Source organism: Ailuropoda melanoleuca, chromosome 8, assembly GCF_002007445.2.
Source record: "Ailuropoda melanoleuca isolate Jingjing chromosome 8, ASM200744v2, whole genome shotgun sequence".
NCBI classification, from domain to species: Eukaryota; Metazoa; Chordata; class Mammalia; order Carnivora; family Ursidae; genus Ailuropoda; species Ailuropoda melanoleuca.
The window spans coordinates 67,069,515-67,089,543 of record NC_048225.1 but is presented as its reverse complement, the minus strand read 5'-3'; the positions used below and the strand labels follow the sequence as shown (position 1 = coordinate 67,089,543).

Sequence of the window (20,029 nt, the reverse complement as noted above, 5' to 3'; positions counted from 1 at the left end):
TTCTTTTCTTTTCTTTTCTTTTCTTTTCTTTCTCTCCCCCTCCTCTCTTTCTCTCTCCTGCTCTCTCCTTCCTCCCTTCCTCCCTTCCTCCTTTCCTCCCTTCCTCCCTTCCCTCCTTCCTCCCTTCCCTCCTTCCTCCCTTGCCTTCCCCTTCCCTTCCCCTTCCCTTACCCCTTCCTTTCCCTTTCCTCCCTTCCTTTGTTCCTTCTTCCTTACTTCCTCTCTCTCTTTCTGTCTGTCTCTTCTTCTTCCTCCTCCTTCTTCTTCTGATCTTTTTGTTAAACTAACATTTTTTTCCCCTTTTGTAAGTGGACTCAAGTTTTAAAGCAACAGGCTTTCCAAATAGCACACTTAGACTTTGCCTGCATAATTATTGTATTTGTCATGGAATTAGCGCTTTTCAAAAGTGTATTTCTAGATGAGATTCTCATTTTGCCCAGAAGTGTGCTTCTTTCTAGCACATCATGTGGATTTCGGTAAAGCGGACCCAGCCCCGTGCACTGTTACCTCTGTTACAAAGGCAATCATCGCAAACAAAACAGAAGCCATGTATTTTAACGAATGAGTAGGAAAATCAAGTCTGTTGAACTGATCTAAATCTTCCCAAAAAAGGCCACTTGGTCGTGCACGCTGGCTGTATTTGTTTCTATGAGCTTCTCTTAGTCGTGTTTGCTGACTGCTTACAGCAAACAACAACAACAGAGTGTTTTCCTTAATTCCTGACATTCTGCATTAGCTGGTTCGCTTCTCCTTTACTAAACGACACCTTGGCCCCTCTCATCTGTCAGCGTTTGGGGCCAGGCCTGGTAAGAAAGCAGCCCTGGTCAATGCTTCTGCTCGGGTCTTGGGCTGCAAACTGTGGCTAATGGCTCATGCTTTCCTCTCCAAATGGACGGGAGACATAGGCGTAACTGAAACTCACAGTGTCAGGGGGTAATTTTATTCCATTATTTTTAATGAAAATGAGGAGGTGTCCAGGCTAAAATGCTGGAAAATAGCCTCTGAGAAACCCAAAGCTCCCCCAGCGTGCATGCAGCGTGTCCTTGGTCCTCCCAGATGCCCCCTCCCCCCTGCACTGCCCACCCCACCCCCCCGGACAGAGGTGTGCCATCAGTGATGCGCGCGGGGAGGGCAGTGAGCCACAGGTGACGAGCTCAGTGTCCCTTTTCCTTGTCAGATCTCCCAGCTGATGACAGAGCCGGGCCGGGAGGGGCTGACCGAGGCGGCGCTGAATCGCTACAACGCGGACAAGCCTTCAGCCTGCGGCGTCCCGGCCTCCCAGGGCTCCTGCGTGGCCAGTGACACTTCCACGGGCACCTCGGTGGCTGCTTCCTTCTTCGCCAGGTAAGAGAAGCATCCAGAGCCTCACTTCTTTTGGACGGGTTCACCTGCTGAGCCTCTCGTGGGGGGGCCGGGTTAGCTAAAACACGAGCAAGAGCTTGCGGCCGCGCTTGGACTTCAGTCTTTAGGACAGGGTCCCTCAACCTCAGGCTGCTGGCAGCTTGGTCCAGACGACACTGCTGTGGGGTCCCGTGCCTTATAAGGTGCTCGCCAGTGTCCTTGGCCTCTCCCCGCTGGACTCCCATTGCATCGGCCCCACTTGAGACAACTGGAAAGGTCCCCAGATGTTGCCACGTGTGCCCCAGGTTGAGTACCATGCTCTAAGAATACGTGGCTCTCACGATGTCCTCCTGGGATGAGGACTTTGGTGGGCTCGGCCCCACGGCTGGTGTTTCCAGGTTGACTTTCTCATCACAGAAAACGAACTGCTTAGAAATGAACTAGGAAAGAGATGGCAGGTTGGTTTTTGTTCTTTCCTGATCTGGACAGACGAGCTGGATAATTACCATACACTCTCCAGCTAATCTTAAGTCGTTTAAAAACACGAGAAGCCAAAGCGAAAGATATTTCAACAATGTTTTCTGCCTAATTTTAGCATTGCGGCCGAGACAGGGCAGGAGACAAAGGACAGCTGAGCAGAAGGCACGTTAGGGAGTGTCTAATTCAGTCTCCTTATTTTATGAACGAGCGGACTGACGACCAAGAAAGTTAAACTGTGAGTTAATTTATAGCAAAGCCAGAAATAGAAAGCAGATTCCTCTGCTTTTTTCTTTTGTTCCCCCTCTGTGACTCATTCTTTATTGGGTCATGGGAACTTCGTTTAGAAAACTTGTCCTACCTAAGAGGTGCATGTTCCTGGGTGAGCAGGATGTAGACTGAGTAACACCAGATCTGAGATCGGAGGAGCCCCGAGGTTCCTCGTCTATAAAATGAGGACAACGCCTCCTCCTCTAGGTTGCTCTGAAGATTAAGACCGATAATTATAAATGATAAAGTTCTGTACAAAGGGCAATGCAATGCAGACTCAGGTTGTCAGGAAGAAGGAATCTTGCGTGGTTTTTCTTGTTATCCTCAAGAGCGGTAGCATCCAAAGCACAGATGTGAGGCCGGGGCTCTGGATAGGGAGGGATCAGGTAAGAGGGGAAACGGAAGGCCGGAGTCCTGGATTAATAACACCCGCAGTGAAGATGTCACGGGGGCTCGTTGGAAGACTGGCTCTCGGGTTCTCATTGTGCCTTGTGCCATGTTTATTGTCCCGTGAAGAGCTGGGCCGACTTGGGTGTATGGGAAGTAACAGGAAACGCGGTCGTCTCCGCGTGTCCACGGGATATACGCCCCAAGCCCCCCGGGGGATGCCTGAAACTGCGGCTAGAACTGAACCCTGTAGGTACTGTGTTTTCCCCTATGCAGACGTGCCCGTGGTAAAGTTCAAGTAACAGCTGAGGCCCAGTAAGAGCTGACCTACAGTGACTAATAATAAAATACAACAGTTCTCACAAGATGCTGTATAAAAGTTAGGCGAACGTGCTCTCTCTCTCCAACTATCTTATTGTCCTGTCCTCACCCTTCTTGTTAAAGAAGGTAAAACGAGATGGTAAAACACCTGCGTGGCAAGATGACGCGAGGTGAATGACCCCCGAGTCGTGGCGTGGCGTTAGGCTGCGATTCAGCCCTGACGCTCTGTTGGAAGGACGGTCATCTGCTTCCCGCGGGCGCTGGACTGCGGGTAACCGAGATTGCGGAAAACAAAACTGCGGATGAGGGGGTCTACCGTATGTATGCGCTGGCTGCGTGACCATGGACGCTGTTGTATTAGTTCTGTCTGTATGTGAACTTCTGTGTTGTCTGGGACCACTGAGCAAACCAACCGCGAGGCCATGTCCATGCCCTTCAGGGAGGGAATAAAGAGATGGGACTGAATATGGGGAAATGCCACAAGCACAGAAGATCCCAGGACTTGAGTGGGTTGCGAGAGCACATCTGGAGGAGGGTGACAAAGGTGCTGAGGAAGTAGGAACCCACATCATGGCGGGTTTAGTCCAGAGAAGATGGCCATCAGCTGTCTCTTGGGCCACTGTGTAAAGGAGGAATTTTGTTGGTTCTATAAAACACCCAAATATGTGGGCAAAGGCTGAATAAAACCTGATGGTGGAGCTCAGCTCAGACTCCATCCAGCTCAGCTGTTCCCGCTCAGAATGAAGGAGAATTTGCACACAGCTCAAACTGCCCTGGGAGAGAGTGAGGTACCCGTCACTAAGGGAGATCAAGCTTTTATCGGGTGACTGGCTGCAGTGAATGTTCTCTGCCCAGATGAGGGTTGACCTCCAGTGCCATTCCTGGCCCGAAATACTTTGAATGTGAGAAGCCTCAGCTCATACTCCATCCAGAGACTTTCCCAGATCAACTACTCACAGAAAACCTCAGAAGCAGGATTGGAAGCAGGAGGAGATCAGAGATTAGCTGGGAAGGCCTGCATGCCGGACATTGGTTGAGCTTGAGGCCGGCTTTCAGTTAATCAGAGCAGCATTTCCAAACAGGCCAGCACAACCAGGGAAAGGAACGGCAAATGATGGGCAGAGGTGGCCTGCCCTGCGACTTGCTTGCACAGCCAAAGTCAGAATGGAGACAGTGGGGTGAGCCCAGAGGGGACGGGCCGTTGATATCGGTTGCCAGGGAGGGGCTGCCCGTGATGTTAATGACAAGCCAAACCTAGATGGAGTTCAGATGGTAGGGGCTTGTGCTGTGAGCTTTCAAAGGGCTGGAAAGGATCCGTAGGGCTGCATAAATCCTTATTATTACTTTCTTTGTGGTGAATGCTGATAGCACTTGGAGCTTAATGGTTTAAGACATTCAAGGTACGAGGTTTGTGTATAAAGGATTTACAATGTACAGCGGGGGAAGAAAGGACCATGTGAAAAAGAATAATGTTTTATGCACACACACACACGGACACACCACACACACACACGTGCACATCCCCCTTCACACCCTTTGCCCTGTTTGCCCTGCCGCTCTCTCCAGCAACAGCTGGGCTTCCACACCTCCCAAAGAGGGAGGTGGCTAATATTAACAGGCTCCCTGTCACTGATGGGAACCTGGAGCAGAAGATCGAGTGACTTGCTCACAGTCCAGAATGTGAAGAGTCGGAACCAGGGATGGGTCTCCTCTCTGTGGATCCCCAAAAGTCCACGCACTAGGTCAAAGCCAGCCCAGCTTGCATTGTCAGGCAGTCAATGGAGTTCACGGTGGGGGGTTTTCTGCTTCGGATCAAGGAAAGTGGTGGAAGGCGATGATGATACAGGTGGCCTTTGGTAGGGGTGAAATCTGGCTCTGTCGCTGGTGCCCGGATTGGAAAGTTATGGTTTCCTGTCCAAGCACCGGAATGTCTTTCCACGTGGGGATTTGGGGGCAGAGTTCACTCCTATGCCTCAAACCCGTGCTCATCACTTTGCAACTCCTTCTGCAAGACCGTGTGACAGAGCTGAGTCCGCAGGGTTCTGGAACTCTCCTTGCAGCTTTAGGTGACAGGGGTGGCCTGCTCTCAGGAGGCGGTGCTGGACATCATTCCATCATTTTGTGTGGGAGGGTGCCATTTGTCACCTTTGTGGCCGGCGTGGCTGACATTTCCTGGACAGTCAGTACGTATCACTCACTGTACTGAGCTTCTCATGGGCAAAATCTCCCTTCGTCCTCAGACAGGCCCTGGGAGGTGGATCCTCTCATTTCCCTGTTGGGTGGGTAGAGAAAGCAGCGTCCTGAGGTTGAGGCACTGACCCGAGGCTGCGTAGCCAGGAAGTGGCAGCGTGGGGAGCCCGTCCTCACTGCCTGCCCCGTGGGCGTGAGCCCGTGTTGCCCTCAGTGCAAAACGGGCGCGGTAAGACTCCTGAGTGTTTTCTTCACCACGATCCTGAACTGAGGGTCATTGCTTATGAAACAACATTTGAAAAAAGTGGGCGCTGCCATTTGTTTGAGGAGACGAGTACAACAGCAGAACCCCAGTTTGTCGAGGGTTGTGGACGTCCTCTTTTCTTGGCGACATCAGCCTTTCTTTGTAAAGGTTTGCTTTCTATGGGGAGAGGTGGGATGGACTTGACTGCATGTCAGATAACAACGTCTGTAAAATAAGAATTCCAGTTCTGAGTAAGCCGTGGTACCTTCGTGGCCGGAATTACTCCGAGTGTGGTCTGTGGGGCCGTGGACCACGCACCGTTCCTGCTCTGTGACAAGTGTGGAGGTAGAAAGCAAGCACTTAGAAACTTCTGGAAGCCAGTGGACAGTAATTTTATGACTGTTGGATCTAGGAGTACAAAAGTGGAGCTTGTGTTTTGAATGTGATTAGACATTAAAGAAAAAGTGATTCTTCGGCACAGACAGTCTGAGAAGTCTGCTCTAGAACATGGCGAAGCCCGCTCGACCTTTGGTGCCTGCCTCGTCAGAATCTATTTCTTTAAATAGCAGCATCGTGGTAGACTGCCTTTGCTCTTAACATCCTGGTTTTGGAAAAGCACTTTTTTGGGGGAAGGATAGTAACACAATACTAAAGTAGCAATAGTAACGAGGCTGGCACACCGACTCATCAGGCCGGTCAGCTGCCCCGTGCTGTCGGCTTTGTGCTTCACCCACCAGGGCTCTCCTGCGCGGTTCCCACGGTAACGGGAAGTGGCGGTGCTGCGCGTGATGACTAGAAATACAAATGCCTCTAAGAATCTGTTTGCACAGGTTTGATTCCCTCAGATTACTCTGTGTTTTCAGACCCTTTGGTGTGTGTCCGTTAGCTCCCCGTCGGGTCCACCCCGTGCGTTAGCGGTTCTCCCTCCCTCTGATTTTCCAGTACCAGGGTTATTTTGTACTCACTGATTCTCTTCTTGAAGATGCTGACCTTTACACAAAGTGTTGCTATTGATTAAAAATACACCTGATCTGGGTTTGGCAATGTTCTGGGTAAATTTTGGTGTTCTCAATAGCGGAGTGCCCTCAGATATATTTGTGGGGTCCATTTGCTCTGCTTTCTCTTTCTCACTTGCTTTGTTCCTCATTTCCTTCTGCCAGGTCCCCTTGCCTTTGGCCCCATCGTCATCTTTCCTGAGGGATGTTGTTATACTTCTGTATATCCTGACCTGTTGTGCGGTTTCTTCCCTCCACGAGTTTAGACCCCTCGTCTTATTACCCAACTGCTTTCTCCAACCCCTAGAGCACGTCACTGACTGTTCATGACCGATTGGCCCGGTTTCCCCCTTGAGGCATTCAAACCAAGACCAGTCGGGTCCCAGGGGTGGGAGCTAAGCCGAGCGTCGCCACCTGTGTCCTGGCTCTGAGGTCCTGCTTTGGGACCAGGTGGCTCCGTCCATCATTCCCCTTGGGGCCCTTCCTCTTCGTGCCGGGCACACGCGCGTGCTGTGTGTGCACAGCTATTACTCTTACAGGGACGGCCGTGCTAAAAGCCCCCTGCATGTTCTTGCTGACAGCCGATTCAAATAGTGCCTTGTGGCTCTGGTTAGAGCACGTGCTTACCGTATAATCTTGTACAGAGAAGCCTAGGCGTGCGAACACAGAACAGTAGTCCTTGGTTTCAGGCCAGGAGTTTATGAAGCCAAAGAAAGATGAGAAGGCGTCATGGAACTGCTCAGGTCCTCTTGTTCTTCCATTGGATACGGTTCCCCTGAGGGACACGCACATCTTCCCGTGATCAGCGCATCAAGCAATTAGCACCAGGGAAGAACTATTGCAAACACGGCCCGGTTGGTCCCGGGTGATGCAGGAGGAGGAAGAGAGAGCTGGGGCAGAGCATCTGACTCCTTCTTGATAATTTACTGTGGAGCTTCCGCCTCCAGTTTCACAGACCGAAGTGAATTTCCATGTTAGTGTCTATTATAATAGAACGACACCGACAGAAGAGTAAGAGCTCCTGAGAGCCCCTCGTGTGGAACTTGTCTGCATTATTATGCTTTTCCCGTTTCTTGCTTTCAGTGAAGCCTATTGTACCTGAGCTTAACCTCTCTGCCGGGATCTCATTCTGACCCCATGTCTGTTCCTTTCCTCTTCCTCCCCCCGCCCCCGCCCCGAAACTCCTCTGTGGCCCACTCCAGCTCGCTGCTGACAGTCCGTGGCCCCAGGGAAGCGGGGCTTGCACTGACTTCCTATGGGACGTTTGTGGTCAGGTTCAGCGTGCCAAACTGTGCCATTTGCTCACAGGACGAGAGCAACATTTAGGGGGGCAAGTGGGGCTTCAATGCAGCCAGCGCTCCGCTGGGGGAGCTGGGGTGCCTGCCTCTGGGCTCCCGCTGTCCAGGAGGGCCTCTGTGAATTAGCTGCCCACAGTGTGGGCTTGTCTGCACCAGCTTCTCCTGCCCCCTTTCTCCCCTGGAGGCTCCCCAGGGTCGAGGCAGCAGTTTGGAAGACCCGAATTGGAAGCCAAATCCCCACCCTCTGGGTTTCTTGTTTATTTATTCCTGGCAGGTCAACCTCCCTTTTCTTAGAAAAGACTCTGTGGACTTCTCGGAAAAGAGGGGACGCTGGCTCATGTATATGGATGAAGCAAATTTGTAGGAATCATACCTGTGTGAATAGGGTTTTTCTTGAACACGCATCAGTTGCAGCACGAAAGGCAAACATTAAGAAGGAGCCAAATGTATACCGATTTCACCACCAGATTTCACGGGCCCAGAGAAAGAGCTCTAGGTGTTTGCTGCATGAAGAAGTAAATCCTTGATTGCTTATGAGAGCCAGTGAACGCACTGAGGGAAAATTCAATGTCTACACTATTATCCTCTGTGTTCAAAGAAAAAGATCTCCGGACGCTTGAGATAGATAACCCGAACATCCGGTACCAACCCCAGAAACCTCCAGAACTATTCTGTGTTGGGGTGTGCAGACCGTAACAGAAATGGCATTCATGGCCTGGCCCACACCATTCGGAGCTGATGCTCTGCGCTGAAGAAAATGGCCAGTGTTTGTAGCCCCTTCCCATCTCCCGCCGCAGGGGATGTGTAAAATCGGGCAGTTTCTGATTAAACAAGTCCTTTGTCTGACTGATGGCCCGTTGGGGTGTTGGCAATCAGCTCACCACATCTGGGAATCATTTGCACAGCTTTGCCTCTGCTGAAAACCCAATTCATGTCTCGGTGGGGCTGGTTGAAGGCAAAGTAAATGCCGCAAGCCTGAGGGATCCCGGGGATTCCTGTCAAACGTTCGCAGGGTTAGACATTCTGGTTCTTCCTGCACATTTTGAATATCTTTTTTTTTGACCAGCATGGGGAGGAGGGAAGTAGGGTGTTGGGAAAAGAGAAAGAGGAAGTACCCCGGGGTGGGAGCCACAGCCTGCCACGGACTCTCTGGCCTCCACTGGATCTGCACTTCAGGCAAGTAACTTAGCCTCTGGAAGCATGTTCCTTCCGTTCCATGGCGGGCAGTCATCCCATCGGTTTCACAGGGTTGTGGAAACGTGATAGCACTTCGCACACGCCATCGAAATCTTGCAGAAGATGTTAAGACGGCATGTGCTAGGAAAGGGGTAGAAGCCAGTGTTTCTGGGAAGCCCGGTGCGTTCTCAGTGTTCCCGCCGGAGTGGCTGACTCTGGTCATGCCCACCCTCGCGCTCATGCGGCACTTTGTCATCAGGGCTAGTGACCAGAAAACGGATTTCAAAATAGACGCGAATGAGATCGTGTCCTCTCTCCATCCATCCATCCTCTGCTCTTTCGGAACTGACTCTGTGCGATCTCATCCTTCCCCGTCAGACCGTGGGGGTGTCAACAAAGAAATAGACTGCTTCCCCTTTTGCTTCCATTCTACTTGATGTTTTTATTCATTTTCACCATCAGCTTTGCTGCTGAATCCCAGCTGCCTGCCCCTGAGTCCTCCCTGAGCCCCAGGATCCTAGAATTCTTCATCACCCCTTCCTCACCACCTTTCTTCCTACTGTTGTCTTTTTTTTTTTTTACCATTAGGGTTTTTCTGGGGCTATAAAACTAAAAGATGAGACCCTGTCAAGAGAGTTAGAAGCGTGTAGTCAACTAATTGGGTCCCCCTCGGATGCAGCTCCCCAGGGGCAGCCCCTCTGTGGGGCTCACTGGTGTATCCAACCACCAGTGGCGCCTGGTTCCTCAGAGGGGAGCTGTGCTCTTCAGCCCCGTGTGGGCAGTGTTTGTCTCTGAGGTGTGACACCCGGTCTTCACAATTGCTGCAGAGGTCCTCGGTGGTCACTAGACCGGAGTCCTCAGTACTTCTCATTTAAGGATAATGATAGCCAACATTTATGGAGGGTTTTCTATACACCACATGCGATTCTGAGTTCTTGACACAAATTTAAACTTCAGAAGCCCCCCCGAGTTGGCCCTCTTCTTGGCCATGGCTTAGTTATGGAAACTAAAGCATGGATCAGTGACGTAGCTTGCTGGACATTATGCAGCTAGCTGATGAGTAGGTCCTCAGACCAGCTGTCTGATCTTAGAGCCTGTGAACCAGAACGGAAGCTCTGTAAGGGTAGGGGTGTTCGTGTCTTTGTTCTTGACAGAGGCCCTAGTGCCTCAAAAAGCACTCCAGAGATGTTTGTTGAATGAATCAACAAACACTCTTAGCCACTATGCTCTCCTGTCTCGGAACTCAAGATGGGTTGTGGTGGGTGAGCAGTTGTGAAACTTCTGCATGAGCATGGAAAGTGACACCAAAGAAGAGAATGGAAGCAAAGCACAGCACAGAAGCTACAGAGAAAAACATTTTGACCCACTGCTTTCTACTTTTCTAGCACTGTTAGTTACCAAAATACTGCCTCTGTCTCGCTCAGAGTCAAGGCGGAAGGATTTCCAGTTGACTTGCCATCTGCTCTTCCCCCATCGTCCGCCATTGCCCTCTTGCTTACTGTGCCCTGGGCACACTGACCTCCTTGCACTTTCTCAAAAAGTACGAGGCTATTCCCTCCTGAGAATGTTTGATTTTCTGTTCCCTCTGCCCTTTCCCCAGATTTCTGCTTGGCTTGGCTCTCCCTTTTTTTCAGATCTTTGTGCAGATGCCTTCCCTAACTCCCCATTGATTTATTTTTATTTTTTTAAAGATTTATTTATTTTAGAGCATGCACATGCATGAGTGGGGGGAGGGGCAGAGGGAGAGGGAGAGAGAATTTCATGTAGCCTCCACGCTGAGCATGGAGCCCAACACGGAGTTCCATCTCACGACCCTGAGATCATGATCTGAGCAGAACCAAGAGTTGGACGCCTAAGCGACTGAGCCACCCAGGCGGCCCCCTAACCTTGCTATTTAAAAGTACAATTGTCCTGTCTTTGCATCCCTCCTCCCATACAACACCTACCATCTTCAACATCAGTTGAATGAAAGAAAGAAGGAATGAATCTCAGACTAAAAGCGAGGGAGGTGGTGAAGTCTCCAGATTTTCCTCCACTCAAGTTGAGAATTTCACATCTTTTCCCATTCAGTTCAAACCACACGCTCAGGAATTAAATTATTGCTTTAGCTTTAGGGCGTTCTGAGGCCATAGCATTGTAACAAGGCATGAAGAAGGCATCACTGGGAAATTGAGATTCTGATGAAAGCCGCGAGTACCTAGTAGGCTTTTCAAGTGGAAGATTTGCAAGAGAGGGGACATGTGGCACAGCCAGGGTGAAACAAACAAAGTTAAAACAGAGAAAAGAGTCAGGACTGGCACAACGCAGTAGGGTCTCTCCATCTTTCTTCCTGTCTCGTTGCAAATCTGTCTTTTCCTCCCTTGAATAAACCTCTTTGCTTTCTGTCCCCTGCTTTGATTTATTATTTTAATTCTATAGCTGTCCTAGTGAAGTATGTAAAGCATTTGGGGATAAAATCATGTGGAAGACATTATAGAAACTAAAGATGTATTATATTATGTGGTATCGGGTAGAGGTTTGGCGGGCTGCTGATGAATCACGTTGTTGGTGAAAACACGAATCTGTCCATGGCATCGTCCATCCGCTAAATAAGAAATGGGCTCCTCATCGAGGGGATGGGGAGCAGGACTTTGAGGGATACTGTTCTAATAATTTGCTGAGAAACAGGTCGAACTGAAGCATAAAGAGACCAGTGGAAGTCTCTGCTTTTTACACCAAGGATATCCCTGAAGGTGGGATTCTTCTTTTCTTGCCTCTAAAGTGGAAATAATGAATTTCCCCATTTCTCCTATCTGATTACCAAGGTGTAGACCTCAAGAGACCAGTAACGGTGTCGAATCTCCCCCCTGCACTTGGCACGGTGCCTTGTACACAGTAGGAGCTCAGTAAGTGAATGCTGAAGCACGGAGACAGCCGTGCTTGAGAACTCGGACCTGACCTTTCTCTCGAAAGAGTAAAAATGCTTAAAGAAACTAAAACTTAAAACAAACTATGGGACTGTACTTGAAGCTAGCCAAACTCATTACGTTGTCTCGGATTTCTCATTGTTCCAAGTACTGCCGTTAGTGGTAGGAAGCGTCGTGATGGCTAAATCATAGAACAGACTATCTTCCAGTACTAATTTCAACACGGAGTCTGCACACACGATTTCGGACCAGTACCTTTTCATTTCACTTCTGCAAACGTGAACTCGGCATCACACTCTCATTAGATGCTTTTCCTGGCACCTGGCATGTGTGTTCATGAAGTACACTGATTCGGGAAATCTAATTTCTTGAGTCTAGAAATAATGGCCTGTGTCATTTTTTTTGGCGCCCTCCAAAACCAAAGCCTTAAGAGTCCATAGTTCGTCCTTTTAAACTCTAGCAAATGGGGAAGAGGGCCTTGGCCGTGACAAAGAAGGAGAAATTATCTTGGGGCCTATTGTGAAAAGCACCAGGAAGGCCACTTTGAATAAAAAAAAAGAACAAATACAGACCGTCACTCAAAATTTATTTCTAGTCCTTTAGGTGCTTCAGAAAATAAATGTGGTTCATTTTTCTCAAATAATTTTTCATTTATTATCCTATCTGTCTCCTTGGCGCTCAGTTTAAAGTGTCAAGGTGACCTTCGTGGAGAAAGTGGAATATTTCTGAACCTGGCCCTGCGGAATTTTAGTGACACTATTTCTAGGGATGAAAATAATACTAGTCTTAAGTCTGTATACATGCTCCCATCACTTACAAGTATTTAAAAATCAAAATATGGCCTTGTTCCCACCCTTGAAGAGCTCCAAGGGTCAGGATAAAATCGAGAGAGATAGGGGTGCCTGGGTGGCACAGTTGATTAAGCGTCTGACTCTTGGTTTGGGCTCAGGTCATGATCTCAGGGTTGTAGGATCCAGCCCCACATCAGGGTCTGCGCTCAGTGTGGAGTTTGCTTGAGATTCTCTCTCCTTTTGCCTCTGCCCCTCCTGCTAGTTTTTTCTCTCTCTCTCTCTAAAATAAGTAAATAAATCTTTTTAAAGAAATTGAGAGAGCTAGCAGAAGAAGGCCAAGGATTACCAACCAGTGTGTCATAAAGTTGGACCCTGGCTTGGGTCTGACTGCTCTCCTGGGCCTGCAGCCCCTCACACGCCACTGTCTCCAGGCCTCCCCTGGGAATTCATGAGATGAATATAGTGGACAACTGCCGGTGCTTTTGGCCTCTACCCCCTGTGCCTTCCACACATCATTCTCTGAACAAAACCTAGTAGCTCCCAAGGTCCAGCCCTTGGTGACTCTGCCCAAGGGTTTTCTCTGCTGGAGCCCACTGTGTTCAAGCATGGGGCTGGCCAGAGTGCCAGGGAGGCAATCCTTTTATGAACAGCTCCCAAGCAAGACTGACTGGAGCTGGGGGTAAATGCCTCAGCTCCCTTGCCCCTTGTTTGGGACATCGCTGAAGCATGGTCCACACTGACCCTGGTCCTTGTCCAGATTTCCTAAGTAGGACTGAACCCCAGCTGCCTACATCAGCAGCCTGCTTGATAATGCATCCTCTGGTGGCTTCCTTCCCTCCCTGTCTCACTCCCACTCCCCCACTGCTGCTTCCTGGAATCACCTGCCAATTAAACCTCCTAGCGCTTTCATCCTCATCCAGGGATGCTTCTAAGAAGATCCAGCATAAGATATTGGCAGTATATCTTCATTCACTCATCCATCCATCCATCCATCCATCCATCCATCCATCCGCATATCCATCCATCCACTCATCCATCCATTTCTCCATCCGTCCACCCATCCATCCACACATTAACTCATGTATCCATACATCCATACATCCACTCATACACCCATACACGTATCCATCCACTCATTTATCCATCCATTTCTCCATCCATCCATCCATCCATCCATCCATCCATCCATCCATCCATCCAACCACTCATGCATGCATGCATCTATCCATCTGTCCACTCGTCCACGAATCCACTCATCGCTCCATCCACTCATCCACCCATCCACATATCCATCCATCCACTCATCCTTCCATTTCTCCATCCATCCATCCATCCATCCATCCATCCATCCATCCATCCAACCATTCAGCATTTTTTAAGCCCATGCTATATACCATGCATTATACGAGACACTGAAAATGGCAAACAAGCAGCCACTGCCATCAGGGAGCTCCCAGTCCAGAAGGGTCTCCAGTCCCATTGCTGGGCACTTATAAATAACATGGAAGTTCAGGACAGAGAAGAATACCGGAACTCCCAGTATCACTCTCCCCAAGTCTTCCAGTCATTTAGACATTAAAGGTGACTTCATAGCACCTCTTATTATCAGAAGTTATCTTATCCATTCATTTGCTTACTGGTTTATTGCCTGTCTCCCCTTCTAGAATGTAAGATTGATAGAAAGAGATACTTGTCTGTTTCATAGTCACATCCTCACCTGTTAGAATGGGGCTGGTACTCGGTAAATATTTGGTGAGCGCATCTTAGAAGTGTTAGGAGTCTGCCTGGGAGCCTGTCAGCCTCCTCCTCTCCCTCCTGGGGTAGTTCATCTGTGCTGCAGTATAAGCTCCACTGTGGACATAGTGTCTCCAACACATGGAAAGCCTCTGCTCAGAGCAGGGGAGAAAGAGCGTGGCTCCCTGCCTGCCCCTGGACACCATGCCCCGAGGGCTGGGCCTTCTTTCCAGTCACCCCTCCTGGGGAACTAAGTGCTTTGCCCAACTGTGTACCTGAGGAGAGTGCTTTCCTTTAACACGATGGAGGGTAATATGCTTTATTCAGAATCTATTGATTTCAATGTCAATTACATCTAAAAGACACCTTCGGGGGAATATCTAGACTGCTGTGGCCAAATAAGTGGGCACCGTAACTTAGCAAATTGGCCATCAAGCCTAGAATCAGCACTGAATTAACTGGAAGGTACTTTTCATTCCATGCCGTTCATCAAGCACGTGTGGAGACTCGCCGAGGCTGCTCCTGGCACCATGTCTTCGCATCCAGGCTCCTGCGGGGATACACCTGCTGGGCCTCGGTGTGTGGGGGGTGCGTACCTGCTGGCCCCCAGTCTTCATGCTTTTCTGCAGCATCCCTGCCTGGTGACGTGTTCAACGTAATCCTCACGCATTTTGCATAAATTGGAGAACCCCCTATCATTTATGACTTAAGATTCTGTGCGTTTTGTTTTCGCTTTCAAGTTAAAGGGAGAGAAAATAAAGATAGATCTCATTCACCTTGAAGCCTCTCCTGTGGTCCCGATTGCCAACCACAGCCCCACAGGCTGGTGGTGGACTTACCACACTGCCTGTTCTTTATTTCCTTTACAGCTGGGCATGTGGGGAAAATTGATTTATGGAGCCTGGGTCCTGCTTCATAGTGGGGGAGGGAAGCCAAGTGTTGTTCAAGCTGCAGTAAATTTCAGCATCACTAGTATTTCCTTACACGTCCAGGAAAAGAAATCCTAATTTACATCTATTGCTATAGGAGCTCGTAAATTAAAAATAACAAGTCTATTTCCTATGCACCTGGAACTTCAAAATCACAGTCTGTTAAGCTGGGATGGCCCCCTTCGCTGAGGAGACACAAGGCTGGTGGCTCAGATCAGGTCTCACGTCAGAGCTTTGAAACCCAAGCAGTGACTCGCCCTGTGTCTTTGACCGTGTGTAAAACATGTCAAGATAAGGGGGGTTATTTACTAACTCGAGCACAGACTCTCAGAAATTGGTCCCATTATCTGTCTCCTGTAACCTTTCCTCTTTTACTACTTACTCTGTTCTCTGGCTTCTTTCTCTCCCTTCCTGTCTTTGTCTGTGTTTTATTTTACATAAATTTCAAAGCAAGCCTAACAGCATTGGAAACAAAACGCAGGAAAGTCTTCTTGATTTTCCGTTGTGTTCTGAGCCGTAAATCACTCTGTGTACTCAAATAATACACACGGGGGAGCTGAGGGGCTGAATCTGTTTGATAAACATTTTAGCACCTCCTCACCACAGAGCTTCCAGGAGGGAGAAATAACTTTTCCTCCCATCCCTAAGGGACTGAGTGTCACCTGGGCCATGTAGCTGCTTTGTGACACTTTACAGAGGTTAAAACTGAGCCTTGGTGGACAGAGAAGTATGGCCACCACCACCCAAGGCCCCATGGTCTTCACTTCTTTGTTTTGTTCTTTGGGAACTGTGTTTACTTTTTTTTTTTTTTTGAGAAAATGCATAAATAAAGGAGAAAGGATATACTTTGATTTTCGAAAGCTTTTAAAAATATGTCCTACCGGGGTGCCTGGGCGGCTCAGGTTGTTAGGCATCTACCTTTGGCTCGGGTCGTGATCTTGGGATCCTGGGATCGAGCCCTAGGTCGGGCTCCCTGCTCAGTGGGGAGCCTGCTTCTTTCTCTCCCTCTGCTGTTTCCCCTGCTTGTGTGCTCTCTCTCTCCGTGTCATATAAATAAATAAATCTTTAAAAAAAAATGTCATACCAGAAGTGGTAGAAATGATACCACCCAGCCCTTCTGCTCTTAAATATTTACCGAAGAGCAGCTGAGCCATAAGTTCGTGCAAACCCTTGTGTGGGAATGTTCAGAGCAATATTATTCATGATCACCCCAAACTGGTAACAACACTTGGGTCCACCAACTGATAAATGGAGGAACAAAATGTGGTCTAGCCATCCCACGGAGTACTGCTCGGAATATACAAACTATTGCTTTATGGAACAACATTGATGAATCTTAAAATAATTAGAGTGAGTGAAAGATGCCAGACTCCCCCACCAAAACCAGAAGATTACATATGGTATGATTTCATTTATCTAAGATTATAGACAATACAAACTAATCTCTAATGACAGAAAACATACCCGTGGTTGGCTGTGAGTGGGGAGGGAGGGAGGGACAGACAACAAAAGGGCTTTTTGGGGATAATGGATACCTCTGTTATCCTGTGATGGTTTCACAGGTGCATACCTATGACAGAGCTCACCAAATTGTGTACTTTGAATATGCATGGTTTATTATTTATCAGTTACACCTCACTAAAGCTAAAGTGATGGGTTTTGTGGGGATGAGAGAAAATGGTTTGAGCTACAGAGGGAATTGTCTTAGAGAGTAAATAAGGAGCTTGGCTGAAGGATCGTTTTTCTCTGGAGGGAAAAGTGCTAATAATAGGAACCCCTAGGAAAACATATTGAACTGGCCTTATTTAACATTTTTGCGAAGGATCGAGATAAGAAAGTACCACGGGAAATCACCAGATTTGTGCACAAAACTAAGTTCCTTCAGGTAATAAATTATGGTCAAGGCAGAATAAACAGGCGAAGAAGTAAGAGAAATTTTCATGAAAGCAAGGAAAAATGTTTCTGGAAAAGCAGTTCACACTGTCCTTATGGGATAGAAGGCTCCAAGAAACTGGTTGTAATCGAGGACAAGAACCTAAGGACTTAGTCGCCAGAAGATTCAGTCTAAGATCATGACCAGAGAAAAGAACAGTCTGTTGGACATTATAGGAAAGGATATTGGTGGCACAGTGAAAGCTATCATCATTTCCTCGGACCAAATAAAATTTTGTTAGAACCTGGAAGTTCTTATGAAGGTTTTGTTTTTTAAGATTTTATTTATTAGAGAGAGAGAAAGAGAGAGAGAGCATGAGGAGGGGGGAGTGGCAGAGGGAGAAGCAGACTCCCTGCCCAGCAGGGAGCCGGACTCCGGCCTCAAGCCCAGGACTCTGAGCTCATGACCTGAGCTGAAGGCAGATGCTTAACCGACTGAGCCACCCAGGTGCCCCTTCTTATGTAGTTTTAATAAACACACCTTAAAATATGAAAGAGAAGCAAAACATTACTGAGGGGTTAGAGGAACTTCCCTTCAAGTGTCGGCTGTTGAAAGAGCTCTTCCATCCAGAGGACAGGATCTAGGAGGGAATCTGAGTCGCTTACTTGATGTGTGGATAGAGGACTCATTAAATCTTGGAGTCATCTCTTAAGACTGGGAAGAGGCCACATTAGGGAAAAACAAAGCAGGCTGTCCTCCGTGCGCTAAGACCAAGCACGTGTCCAGCCTTCGAGTTCAGGTTCATGCGCAGCAAGTGGGCTGATTGGAAGCTGCTCGAACTGGGCAGGGGAGGACCTCCCCAGCTTCTCCGCCACAGAGCCTGACCACCTGCCTTTCTTGCCCAGGGAGAGATGGAATTCTCAGCTCGGTGCTTTGGGCTTCCCATCCAATAGCATGGCTATTCCTGTCTGTTTCTGAAACGGTCTCTTGTACGGCATTTTAAAAAGTGGTTACATTATCCTGAGCACTTTTATCAAGCCACAAATTGGCTGATACACATGCTTGAAGTGCGCTGAAAACAGGCCAGGATTGAGAAGCCCCTTAGCAGGTTCCAAGTTGGACACACATCACGGGCCCCCTCCTTTGGGAGGCAGGCTCGCAGGCAGCCCGGGGTCGAGTGACCTCTGGTGTCTGATATGCATGTCCTTAACAGATGCTGGGCACGCCCTCCTGGCACCTGGATTGTTCCATGTCTAAAAAGAGGCAAGACAGGAAGGAACACAAATCCAGATCAGCACGCTGTCTGTCAGAAAGAGGGCAGAGATGGCCCGGTCCTCTCTCCTTGGCTTTGTGTGACGTTGTAAAGTGCCGCTTAGGAACCGTGAACTACAGCCATCTGCTTGCTTGGAACCTGGAGAGCAGTCCCGCCGGCGTCTCTACCACCGTAATTAAAGGGGTTGCAGAACACGGAGGCATTGGCGCCCGGTGTTCATCACCGGGATGGAGCCATGTGTGGGAAATGCTGGGGTTTGGGGACACAGGGAAGCCTGATGGCTCCCCAAGGACACAGCTGCCCGGCTTCCTTTGTCAAAGGCATGGCAGGCTACAGTTTAGAAAAAAATATTGACTCTTTCCCAAAAACGTCTGTACTTGAGCCGTGATGGAGGAGGAGTCTTTCTTTGCTGCTGGCCTTGTTTACTATAATTCTATCACTTTCCGAATCTCCGGGGATGGTCCGGGGATGGTCTGCGCTTCCTCTTGCTCCCTCGCCCTGACCGCCCCCCCACCCCTCCCACTTCATCCATTGGCCCCTGGCCGTGGAGGTTCCCGTCCGCACCGCTAACGAGTGTGGGATTTCAACAGTAACGAGCAACCCGGGGAGAGCCCAGGAGGGGAACAGGAATAGGACGTTCCCATATTTTTATGGGGAGATTGATAATCAAGGCTAACAATCCCAGCAGAAGGTGAACAGCGCATTAAACAGAGGGGAAAAGATAATAAAATATCGCCTGCTGCTTTACAGTCGTTGGGTGGAAACATTCCCTGGAACTATCCAGCTGTTGCACTTGATGGCTCATAAAGCCTCCCTAACGTCCGTCAAGGGCCTTTTTTCTTGGTGAGGGAACATTTTTTTCGTGCAGTTATGATAGCATCTGCTTCCTGTCCCTGGAAGTGCGAAGAATCCGCGGGCGCAGGCAGATGGCTGCCGGGAAAGAGCGGGGCTCCGGAGGCATCTGGCTCCTTTAATGGGTTGGGGGGTCACTTCTGACCCGAAGGGCATCATCAAAGTGCAGAGTCGGATGCGGCAGGCGGTTCCTGAGCACCCGCTGTGTGCCAGGCAACTGGGTTAGGAGATCTCATTGAATCCTCACATCTGTGAGTTAGGTATCACCTTTTTAAAAAGAAGACCATAAAAAAAAAAACAAAACAGAGCCCAGGCCCAGGTCACTCTGCTGCGGGGGGCAGGCCAAGGTCACCCCGCCTGGTGGCCTTTGTGCCTCCATGCCATACACATGGGAGAAGTGAACATGGCTTCCTGTCTGTGCTCTGGGTGTGTGTGCCACCCTTCTGCATGTGACTGTCCTTCCTACCTGGGTGCCTGGGCCCATGTGTGTCCAGGAGGCATGACACTTCCCAGAGCACCCCAGAATAAACCATGGGAGTACTCGGGGACCTGCCGTTTTGGGTTGGGCTCCCCAGAAGCCAATCCGGAAGTGAGGCTCCCCTGTGCAGGTCCCCGGGGACCCGGCGAGGGAATAGGGGAGGCAGGGAAGGCAGGGGAAGCCAGAGAAAGCTCTGTCTCTCTATCCGTCCTTTGGTAGCATTCACCTGCTGCGGAGCTCCGGGGTGTGAGTTCCGTCCCAGAGCGGTCCCGAGCTGGGCAGTGTCGCTGGGGCCGTCGTACTCCCTGACTGGCCATCAAGGTTGCAGAAAGCAGTAAATCCCAGACCGTTCCAGTCAGCCCCCTGCACAGGTGGGCGGAGCAGGCTCTAGCAGCCCAGGGGAAAGCTCTGGAAAGAGCAACAGGTGCAGGCGTTGGAAGCAAACGCAAGCTGAAAGGAAGTGCGTGAAATGCAGAAAGAAGGTTGAGGGACCT

The 20,029-nt window shown here is 49.4% G+C and overlaps 1 protein-coding gene across 1 annotated transcript in view; it reads left to right on the top strand.

Annotated features, from left to right (window-relative positions):
- Positions 1 to 20,029, top strand: part of KIF26B (kinesin family member 26B) — a 426,956-nt gene that overhangs the window by 202,047 nt on the left and 204,880 nt on the right. The window contains exon 4 of the mRNA XM_034667636.1: positions 1,178 to 1,344. Coding sequence (XP_034523527.1) covers positions 1,178 to 1,344 — 167 coding nt within the window. The remainder of the gene's footprint in view (positions 1 to 1,177; positions 1,345 to 20,029) is intronic.